The sequence below is a fragment of the Cadophora gregata genome, assembly GCF_030347475.1.
Source record: "Cadophora gregata isolate MNR1 chromosome Unknown scaffold_11, whole genome shotgun sequence".
Lineage (NCBI taxonomy): Eukaryota > Fungi > Ascomycota > Leotiomycetes > Helotiales > Ploettnerulaceae > Cadophora > Cadophora gregata.
The window spans coordinates 731,168-742,417 of NW_026695934.1; the positions used below are offsets into that span (position 1 = coordinate 731,168).

General features: G+C 47.2%; 4 protein-coding genes across 4 annotated transcripts; 2 read left to right on the forward strand and 2 right to left on the reverse strand.

The window, feature by feature from the left end:
• Nucleotides 1-866: 866 nt before the first annotated feature.
• Nucleotides 867-1,262, forward strand: ONS95_002331 (uncharacterized protein; the record flags this gene model as incomplete). Its single annotated transcript, XM_058495583.1, has 1 exon — nt 867-1,262. The coding sequence occupies one exon, from the start codon at nt 867-869 to the stop codon at nt 1,260-1,262; it is 396 nt and encodes a 131-aa protein (XP_058354311.1).
• A 1,061-nt stretch (nt 1,263-2,323) lies between these two features.
• ONS95_002332 (uncharacterized protein) lies at nt 2,324-5,405 on the forward strand. The gene is made up of 3 exons (XM_058495584.1): nt 2,324-2,611; nt 2,719-3,319; nt 3,373-5,405. The coding sequence occupies exons 1-3, from the start codon at nt 2,435-2,437 to the stop codon at nt 5,004-5,006; spliced, it is 2,412 nt and encodes an 803-aa protein (XP_058354312.1). The 5' UTR covers nt 2,324-2,434; the 3' UTR covers nt 5,007-5,405.
• A 179-nt stretch (nt 5,406-5,584) lies between these two features.
• Nucleotides 5,585-7,849, reverse strand: ONS95_002333 (uncharacterized protein). Its single transcript, XM_058495585.1, has 5 exons — nt 7,446-7,849; nt 7,203-7,389; nt 7,081-7,148; nt 6,983-7,023; nt 5,585-6,923 (listed from the first exon to the last, which is right to left on the reverse strand). Exons 1-5 carry the CDS (start codon nt 7,528-7,530, stop codon nt 5,631-5,633), a joined length of 1,674 nt encoding a protein of 557 aa, XP_058354313.1. The 5' UTR covers nt 7,531-7,849; the 3' UTR covers nt 5,585-5,630.
• Nucleotides 7,850-9,110: 1,261 nt separating this feature from the next.
• ONS95_002334 (uncharacterized protein) lies at nt 9,111-10,227 on the reverse strand (the record flags this gene model as incomplete). Its single annotated transcript, XM_058495586.1, has 3 exons — nt 9,111-9,931; nt 10,035-10,150; nt 10,211-10,227. The coding sequence occupies 3 exons, from the start codon at nt 10,225-10,227 to the stop codon at nt 9,111-9,113; spliced, it is 954 nt and encodes a 317-aa protein (XP_058354314.1).
• Between the last annotated feature and the right edge of the window lie 1,023 nt (nt 10,228-11,250).

Consider the following 11,250-nt stretch of genomic DNA (forward strand, 5'->3'; position numbering starts at 1 on the left):
CCAAGTCTTCGAGAATCTTGGATGGTATTTGGAAAGTGGTGTATCACTTACTGATCGACCATACTGTACATTTCCAAGAATATTCAGAGGTCCAAAGCCATCTTTTCGGGCTTGCCTGTTCATAGCAATACTCAACTGTACGCGTGGCTGTCTGTCAGGTACTTCTGGAGTGGTGTTTTGACTTTCGTATCTAGACTTCAGCGCAATTATTGAACTGGTTCAACGTGTCTCCCAGAGTCCCAGCCACCTCATTTGATCCCTGTCTTCTCAGCTCACCCCACCTCAGCACCAAGGCTTACATGCAGCAGCGGACACGCACCTCACTCACTCAGGCCAGGTCTCACATGCTTAATACGTATTTATCACACACAACAATGAATACAGTAGTATCACAATTTCCTCATACGGGAATTGAACACTCTCCCTGCTCCTCACTTGGCATGGATCCGAATTCCCGATTCCAAGAGCCTCAACCCAGCGCGAACTTACAATCCCTGTTTACATTTCAATGGAGCAACCGAGAAAAGCTTACCTTATCGATTGCGACCACGATATCGACGTCATCCTGGCATTCTGCATTGACTTGAAACTCCACGTTCCAAGGTGTCAGTTCATCCAGGTGAGACTTCTTCACACAAAACGAAACAAAACGAAACGAAATAAAAGACGGAGTAAATATCGCTAACGAAGAGCTCACGATACCTGCATAATATACTGAAGTGGAAAAAGCACCACAGACATCCAGACCCAGACCCCTTTTGCATCCATATCCATTCTGCATGCAAACCTTCGGCACCTCAAGCCTGAACTCTCTGTGGTCCGGATCAGCATCTAGCGTGCACAAGCGGGGCGGGACAGCTTAACTTATGCAGTCCCCCCCTCGAGCCCAAAATAGAATTATGCACGTCAGGAACTTAGGTATTGATTCACCAATCAACATATCCAATCCTCTCCCCGAATTTCGCCTCCTCAACACTCTTCTCCTCTTAAAATCTATCCCACCCACACCGACACAACAAGCCACAACCAGGTTTACACCTGGGGATTGGAAGTACCAATCTAATCAAGCAGTTCTTACACGGGATGTTCGAGGAGGCGAACCATACGAGAACCTGGTGGGTGCTCCATGTGATGCGGAGATCGGCTTTGCATATCACATCTACGACGTTGAAAGGCAAGAGTGTTGTTCTTTGGGACACGATGAGGCGCAGACGTGGTATCGAACCATACAGAGGAGAGCAGTCGGGTATCAAACTATCTGACGTCCCTCTGGCATCGTCCCTAGGACCTCTTTCTCCTGTCAACAGATACGAAGTCTATATTCCTGAAACGTAAGATCACCACGCACATCGTATTTCGACTTACTACTGTAGTCAGGGTTCGACTGCCGAGTTTCAAGTGGCGAATGCTTTGGCGAGGGCCTCTCTCTCCCTCCTCCAGAGTGTGGAGTTGCACGGACACTGGTTATGACAAGCTGATTGTCACTGGAAGTCTGGAAGCCCATCCACTGGCTGGTCACGATTTTGGTCTGGTCTTATCAAACGGCTGCTGAGTTGGCATGCCAGTGCCAGAGACAGGAGGTGTCTTACTCCAGCTGGTCACTCTTGCACCTAAGTACTGTACTGTTAGCGAGACAAACAGAAACAAACCGTTTAATGTTCTGACGCCAAGGAAGTGACAGGTGGCAGGTACAGCAAATGAGGGAGTGCCGTGCTCAAAAGAGGCGCGGAGATGCTTGAAGGATTTGGTGGTCTTCGAATGACGGTGAGTGAGGTCACGTGCAGCTCCTTCTGTGATCGTGGCGAGATACGAAGGGTTTTGGGAATCTTTCTTGTGAGGTTCTTATGCGCTTTTTTGGGCCACTTCTTTGGGCACTTTTTGTTTTGTTCTGTGGGTAAGGTGTCCTTCAATCGTCGCGATGTTTACTTCTCTGTGGTGAAATGAAGGGGTCCTTCATTTTCACCATGAAGATTGTCGGTTAAGTAGATGATAACCACACATTGGGCATTCTTTTCTGTCCCTATTGCCCCGGAAGAAATAAAGCCACTCGTTATTGATACTTTCATCTGTTTCAATAAGATGTGTGGTTATGGCTGCATCTACTTCTATAAGAGTATAAATCTCATGCAATGGCAGGATTTTGCATTATGAGCATCATATGATCTGGTGTCAACTCTGGAAGCTGCGAATCGTTTTTCGAAGCTCTACTAGATGTATAGGTATCGCAAGTATTATCTGGGCTATCTAGTCCTCAGTCATTACGGAAGGAAGTCCTTGATATGTCCCTGTTCGTGACTGCCCATTTTACTACCGCCGCGTTGGCCCGACCTACCTATCCCATGCCCGATCTATTCAAATCTTGATCAGACAATCTCGCACTGCACGTTCTTTTTCAATCATTCTTGTCAACAGCGTATCGAATCAAATATTCATAATGAGGACAAAACAGGCAACAGAGGAGAAGTACAAGGAGCTCCGAAGCAGAAAACCCCGACCAGAGTACCTCCACATTCTGACAAAAATCTACTCCCCAAACCCTCCAAGACTTCCGAAGCAGGAACTGCTTTTGAGGTTTTGCCATAATGTCCTGCAAGATCAACACATATACGAGGTGAGCAATGTGACCCTCGATATTGTCTGGAAATTCGTTCCACGCATTCAGTCACAGTCCTTGTACAGGTTAACAATCCACAAGCTCATCAATTCTTCTACCTGCAGATCGGTGGGAACAAACCACACATGGGCTTGTTGACGCCTTTTATCGACAAATACCCTTCTTTCCAAAGCGCAATAGATATTTATCTCAACGCCCTCCCGCAGGCGGACCGCTGCCGCATAAAGCGTCTTGGGCGAGATTACATCCATCTGAATCATACAACCTTGATTAGAACTCGCGGGAGTTGGAGGAAGATTGATGAACCTCCCATCGTGGATCATGTGTTCAAAAACTTCTTGAGCTGGAGAAGCATTCACTGGAAAGACGTTAAGTGGAGCCTGGATCAGATAGACGATTCGTTGGTCGATGAAGATGTTAAACCTCTGTCGCCTGATCAAACAGACGATTCGCTTACTGCTGAAGAAGATAGTCCTAGGCTGCCAGGCCAGCCAACTAGTGAGGAAAAGATGTCTTCTGAGTTGGAAGATGAGTCTGGTACAAACACAGATACATTCAATGCAGTCCAAACGGATACACCTCGAGTAAGGAGCGAGCCTCTCAAAGAGATGATAGCTGACAGTACACAGGAATCAAGCTATAGTGCTTCAAACTCTCAGGCTGCAGATACGCCCATTCAAAGCTGTCACAAAGAAGATAGCAACAGTACGCAGCCATTCGTCATTACCTCACTGACACCAATGCTAAGGTAGAAATAGCACCACACGTAGGAGATAGCTCAATGCAAATTCGAAAAACGTCAAATAAACCTGGGATAGACGATCAGAATCAAAAGGTTTCTAAATCGCAAAACCAGAACAACGATAAGAGCGATATTCAAGACAAGACCGCCGCAGGAGATAATGAGCTGTCATTAGCTAAGAGAAAACGGAGTGAGACGAACGAAGGGATGGGTCCTGACTCCAAGGTTCCGCGGCCTGCATCGATACTGAATCTACAACACAGCCAAGGATTACTTTCTACCCAGTCAAGAACACAGGAAATCAGTGGGATTCGATCTGACGTGTGGGACCATCAACCCCTGTCTGTACAGAAAGGAGTCCGAGACCAGATAGAAGCCAAAGGATATTCTACTTCATTCTTAGACCGCAGCCTCGGGCCGACTAGCACACAGGGACAACTCAAAGAAGCTTCGATGGGTGAAATCATGTCTGTTGTCTACGGAATACGAGAGGTTGTCGCTGATCTACCGCATCGGCCCATCGTAAGATATAGACCGGCAGTAGTTCAAGTGGACGGAAGTGTAGAAAGTGGCGTTCAAGGTCAAGCTGGTGGCCAAAGTTCAGAGACTTCCGGGCTTGAGATCAGTACGCAAAACTCATACTCTCCTCAATTGGAGAGCCGTTTGAACGACAAAAGACCTTTGACACCGTCTGATGTACAGTCAGCTCCGTCATCGTCAAGGGAGCTGCTGAATGGTGAGCTAGGGTCATCTGGTAATCCTACGCTGACATCTGCCCCTCAAGATGGAAGCTCCCTCAATAATCCACTGGTAATAGATGACAAAGAAGATACAAGCTCATCACGACTATATCTACCTAGACCTCTAAGGGACCCTTCAGCAGGCGAACGGACAAGACGTAGAATAGGGTTTCACGGCAAGGCAAAACCTGACAGTACCACCATGCACCAACAAATTCCACTAGCAACGGGTTACCAGAACACACCCGTTTCGAATAACATACAGACTTTCGGACCAGTATACTCACAACAGCAACAGACGATGCTCAACCAGCACCAGTATCCGTTCTCACCTAATTATCCTTTGATGCAGCAACAGCCGCAGGCACATCCTTACCACACACAACCGCCTTCTCAGCATACTGCATACCCCAACCCAGCATTTCAGAGTCAGAATTTCCAGCAGCAGGTGATAAATTTCCAGAATCATGCTCTGCAACAATTCTTCCATGGAATGACACAGCTTCAGCAGCCCTTTCAGCCTCACCCGTATTACCAACAACTTGCCACAGCACCAGGAGTGCAGACTGTACCACAGCAAATGGGAGATCAGTATATCCTACCACAACAGATGAATCATCAGTATATGGGACCGCAACAAATAGGGCCGCAACACATGGAACATCAAGAGATGGCACTTCGAAGGATGGCAAAAATAGCACAGCAACAGGCAGCACAGCAACAGATGGGACAGCTGCACGGACTAGTCCAAGCTCCACATCCTCAGATGATTCGACCTCCTCACCAGCACTTTAGGCAAAACCCGCCTGGCCACCACAATGTCAGAATGCCCCGTGAACTTTGGCGCAGTCGCAGATCCCCAAGCAAATCTCCCAGAAAACGGAAGTCATCACGGCTAGTTTTACCTTGACCACTAGACTTGCATCATACATGCCAAGAGATAAACCAGGGGGCTAAAATAACACTGTTACAGAGCCAGTACTCGAGGCGCTCATTTTTATTCATCCAATGCTCAATTTCATTGTTGGTGATCAACATCGTGTAGTGCGTGGGCTAATTACAGATCAAGGCTCAATTGAAATTTGTAGATCCTGCTTCTTGTTCTTATAGAATGAAATCCGAATTCATACTACACCAAGTGGGTCATGGGCCATTGCGCTGATTCAATAAAAACCTAAAAGGAGAAGGGCATGTTTTGCCGCATCACGGAAGCGGCCAATTCTGAATTTAAAACCTCGCAACCGTCGAGAAATCCTCATCACTATCAATTGACCGTTCACTGATTGTCGATGTACCTCTCATTACTTACAGTACGCCCCTCTAGCGGTTCCCAGAAACCAGCATTGCCTTTCAAGGAGGGTTCGAATTTCACGAGTCGCGCTTCAGGGGCTCGGTTACTTTAGGCGAGCGATTAAACAGTCAGCATTTTGTAACCCACAGCTTTCTTCTCGCTCTCGTCAAGACAACCAATCCACAATGGAAGATGGCGTTGGCAATATTTCATTGAATCTAGCTATCTGCTCTAGTTTCGGTCCTATTTTTGAAATCCTTTTCGGCTAACTTGGCAAGTGTACGCCAAATCAAATGCAACTTGTGGCGTCCCTGTGAAATTCGATGGAACGACATACGTGATGTTGTAGTAATAGGAGCCGTAAATCGATGATCCGTAAACGGTAGGCAACTCCTGGAGTCCTGGTGCAGTGACGTTGACGTCCAGACACGGCACGTTCGTGAAACCGTTCACCACATTCCCAGCCAAGTTCCATGGAGGCGGGATACCTGAAAGCATAAACTGGAACGTATCCGTTCCTGGCTGTGTTGAATTTGGATAGCTGACCGTCAGTTTCTGCTTTTCAGCAACCGCAGTAATAGTCGTAGCAGTTGGGAACAAACTGAAATACCCATTGAGCGGGAATGGTTTATGGTCCGGATCAGCCGCCCAATGCACAATCGCAGGCACGAATTGTTTGCCCCGATCCACAGTCTCAGCAAGCTGCTGGCCTCCAATCATCAACTCTTTACTCACCCACGCCGTTGTCGTCCTATTATCTTCCGTCTCAAGATCATAGTAAACAGTCCTCTTCAACACCCTCTCCTTCTGCTCCCCCGTCTCAAAACTCCCCAGCAACTTCTCCCTCGCCTCCTTGGACATCGCCCTCTCCACCTCCTCCATAACCAACGCAATCGCCGCCCCCTGCGTCGCATCATACCTCAAATCCAACTCCCCCCTCGGCGGAACAGCCAACCTCCCATACCCGAAAATCTCCCAAAAATACAACGACAGAATCGCATCGTGGACAGTCATATCCCTCGTATAGGCCCGATCATACGGACCCACCATATTACCCAAGTAAGGATTATAATGCTCCGCGACATCGTCCCACAACCTCTCCATAATCTCCCCCGCATGCTCTCTCACCTTTGAGCCCTCCGGCCCATACTTCTTCATTGCTCCCAGAGCCCAGAAATCCATCCCGTAGTAATTAGGAGCGTTATACTCACCCATCGTATTCGCTCCATTCTTAGTGAATAGTTCGTACAAAGCTGTAGCTTGCGCGTTGCCGAAATCGATGAACGTTTGGTTGTTCAGACGGGTCCCGATCCAGGCTACGTTCAGGGCGCGCATGTATCCTGGGTTGGAGTAGGCGAGGACGAGGTTGTCGCTTGGTGGGAAGGTGCCGTTGCGGCGCATGGCGCCGATGGCGGAGTGGACGAGGGAGGTTTCGATGGCGCGGGTGAGGGAGGGGCCGAGGAGGTGGGGGAATTCTTCGACGACTTGGATGAGTTGCGTGCCGATGAATTCGCGCCAGTTGGGGTCGTAGGTGCCCTAGTATGGGTGTTGGTTCTTTGGTGTTGTGAGTTTTGGGTGAGAATGTGAAAACTTACGTAGATCTTTGGTTCGTAGAGGGTTGCTTGTGGGGTGGGTTCTGATGGATGTTAGGTCCATTGTTCCTGGCAATAATGGGAACATATCGTGTGTTTACCATCAGGCGAGAGCTTGAAATCACCATACCAAGGTGAAGTAAAATTCTCCGTCATCTGAGTCGCGAGACTGTCCCATCATCAGTACCCATCCTTTGCGAAATGTTATTCTCGCTGTGCTTACATAGACCTTAATGCTCCTTTTGCATTTTCGACATCGTTGCCTTGATTCCGGTGCAGCAATCCTGCAGTATACCAAGCAGTGAAGCGAATAGACCATGGTCCTTTGTCATCAGACCAGATCACTTTGTAGGACTCGTCAAAGCTGGCATCATTGATCGACATTGAAAAGTCGAATAGATCTTGAGCTTCTGCATTCTTGTTAGCTCTGTGAATTTAAGAGTCGTTGAATTAGAGATAGAAATACCAGCTGATAACTTTGTTGTTTTGTTTGAAGCTGTGGCCAGGCTAGCGAGGCCAAGAGCAGCCGTAACAACAGAGCGAAAGAACATGTTTGCACTTGACTTTGCGTTGACTTGTCGTGAATCTGGAATCAAAGTAGGAAGTGAACCATTGACTCTTATACACTTAATAAATATATATCCAATCTCAAATCAATGTAACGTTTTCCCACCATGTGGAGTCCCTCCGCGCCCTCGCTCGCCTCCATGGCGGAGCAGCACATCTTGAAATCGGAATTTTCCCCGGACACTTCCCCTTCCATTTCCCTGATTAGTGGAAAACGACTTCAAAGCGGTCGAACCAAGTATACCAAGATCAGCCGCCTTGATAATGGCTTACCGACGATATACCGATGTCACTTGAAGTTGCATGCAGATCATGGGATGGAATTTCCCCATTTTCGATCTTTACCCCACCCTTGACTCGTGCTGCCAACCGAGCCGCTCCAATTGGACAACGCCACAGACGAGTTTGGTGATTTCCCCGCCAGCCCCGGATTGACGTTCTGCGCGGGGAGAATAGGCTGATGTTTTAGCTTCATATTTCAGGGACCGGGGGGCGAATCTTGGTTATGGAGGTTCGGCAATCTTGGTTGAACATGCCCGACTTCCCCGGGTTCTGAATTGCCACATGTGACTACTACAACGTTTCGTCTCCTCCTGAAGAGTCCCCCCAAATCGCGACACGCTCGATATTTGGTATTTGGTAGGTACACACTGAGAAAAGTTGGGAGCCAATTTCAGTCAAATTATACGCTGAAAGATTAGAATGTACTGCACTCTGCTTTGTCAACACCGTTAAGCGAGCCCCTATCCAGTGCCATTCCGGGTGTCAGCATCAACTAGAGCGCAAGGAGCTGCGCAAAGCGTGCTGTGCTACATAACTTATGGCTTGGACTCCGGTCCAATTGAGGCAATAGGGAGCAAAAAATATGCTGATCGGAATATCATTCTGCTCAGGCCAGAGGTTCAGCGACTTCAAATCTACTGAAACAGTTGGCGGAGACGACGAAGTCATCTCATTCGATTACGTCAAGTACATCACAGTGCAGCAGAAGAGGCCGTTTGTTTGTTTATTGTCATTTCTTGTCGCCCGTCATATAAGCTAACGAAAGCAAACAGCTGTAACCCGAAGAAACGAAAGAAAGTACTCTGACAGATACTATTTTTCGTTCGGGACTCAAGGGAAAAGCAAGAGTGGAAATGGCATCCAGTATTCGCCGAGAGTAGAAGGTAACTTTCTCTTTGGTGCGCAATGCTTGTATAGAGTCTTATTCCTTGCTCTTTCGCTCGAGCCAATCCTGCACAGCAGATGACACGGATGGAAAAGACGAGCGAGTTTGAAAGCATGAACTTGAGAAGGGCTCCCTTTGAAAGCAGAGAAGTTCTCAAATATTGGACTGTTGAACTTGTATGAAAAGTAATGGACTCCAGCGAGCCTGGAATAAGTTTGTTGAAAGACAAAATGGAGATACTCAGCCGGACAAACCATGTATGTAATCCTCGTAGCACATGTCCGAGAATCAGGTTCCAGTAATGACATATGAGTATCGTGCGTTCGTCGAAGTAGGATCTAAGCCAGACCCGGTCAGTAAACAACATTTACAACCTGACGGAATGGAAAGCTGTAATCAAGAATTTTTGGATGCCTTGTCCTCAAGAACTAGTTGCCAGCGTTGGCGGAGGCAGTATGTCTTGTAAACAAGCTCTGGGGCAACCCACTCAGTACCTGCATCCTTCAACTTTTGCTTCAGGTCTTCAAAGTGAGACTTAGCATCGTCGATGTGAGTATTAATGGTGGATCTCAAGTCATTGCCAAAATCATCTCCACTATTCTCATCGCGGTTGCAGAAAATGCAATAGCTATAGTGCTCCAGTGGAAGGGTAATGATGACGTTCTTGAGAGTTGGGAAGCGAGTCACAAAGGTGCGAGCATTGACTGTACCATTTTGAACCTTTTGTAGCTCCTTGTAATGACGAGAGAAGACATAGACCAGATTTTCGACACGGGCAATGTCCTCTTGAAAGCCCTTTCGGTCAACGAATCGGTATCTCATCTCATTGTGACTGGTATTCATTTGACCTGTGAAGGAAAGATAGTCCAACTTAAAGTTGAACAGCAAACCTGGGGATGAGGCTGTCTTGAAGATGTGAGTATATCGTTTCATGGCGAAATGACGAGTTTCTCGGTTGACTGCATGGAGAACTAGCTGATTTTCAGAGGTATTAACAAACTGGAAACGTTCGACTTTTGGAGAAGATTTCTTTTCTTTCTTGTAGTCGTCATCGGAAGAGTCCTCAGAGCTATTATCGAAGTCGGCATACTTTGAGTGGATTGTGGTAGCGTTGTTGTTGGCAGACTTGGTGGCGTTGGACTTGGAAATTTGCATGGCTTGGATGCGGGCTTCGGCTTGGGTTTCGGAGAGGAAGTCGACTTCGATAGTACGAGGATCTGAATGGACAGACGGTACGTTAGCAATGCTGTGTATGACATGCATAGAATAAATCCAGAGAATGAGGCATAGTTCGTACACTCATTGGGGTCATTTACATACCTATTAGATGCTTATAAATCATTTCGCGCAACTCAAGGGGTAGCTTGCGCATGAATCTTGGGCGGGACTTGGTGTTGAGGATGACCTTGACCTTCTTGGAAGTGGGCACGTGGGACCTGGCATAATTGTAAGAAAAAGACGAAAGAACTTAGAGCTGGGTGATTGAATTGACATACCTAGTTTTTGGTGGCATCTTATCTGGTCACTAACAGTAATTGAGCTTTCTCTGCCGAGCCTAAAAATATGTCAGGCAAGCTCAAGCCGGAATGTCCGTTCGGGAATTACTTACCTTGGTGCTATTGCTGAGGTAAGTTGGTGCCGCAAAGTCAACTTGTTCACCATGGGCCGATTGGTTGGAGATAGGCGAAGGGTGACTTCAACTTGCGACGTGCGCAATGGGAACGATCTTGACAATGGCAAGATTAGCGTACGCACAGTAACAGCTAGGGGCAGGCTAAGTACTTACACGACGCGAGACAGTTCACCCAAGTACAGACTGTAGTCGAGAGGAGTATGCTTCGTTCGACTTGATCGAGATCGAACTTGTCGGTGTTGTTGTTTGGAAGAGGAACGAAGCTCAACCAAATCGAGCGGACGCGCTTTTGTAAAGCTCTCGCTTAGCAGATGTTTACCCTCCCCTGGCTAGCGCCACAGAAAATGTTGCCGTGACTGCCTGATATCTGGCCTCGTGGCATTTGGAGGGGTGATATGTGGTTATGGAGGAATAGTGAATCGATGTCTGTCTGTTTGAAAATCTATAAAAATTGAAGACTTAAATCGCAGTTTTTTTCTCGAGCCTTTCCCACGTTTCTCGAACCAGGCACGCAATATTTCCATCATAGAACTATCTTGGTCAATCTGTCTAACGCTACTCAGCTGATAAGACCTGTATTTGTGGGCACTGACAAGCGTGATTATGTTCTTGGAAAAACTTAACGAGGCATAGAGTCCACTACACTCTTAACAGACAAATGACTGGGATTGCTGAGAGAAGATGCTACGTAAAATTGGCAGAAGAGTCGCTTCTTACGAACAAATACACATATGATCATTATGCAGGTCTGCCTTCTACGAAATTATTACACTTTTCAACAAGGTTGATTAAGCTCTTCTAAACTACATACCACCACTCCTCCCAGATCAGTCTCCCGATATCAAACATCTGAACTCTGCTCCATTTCCATCAACGCAAACCTGGAACATCTCTGGGAATTTC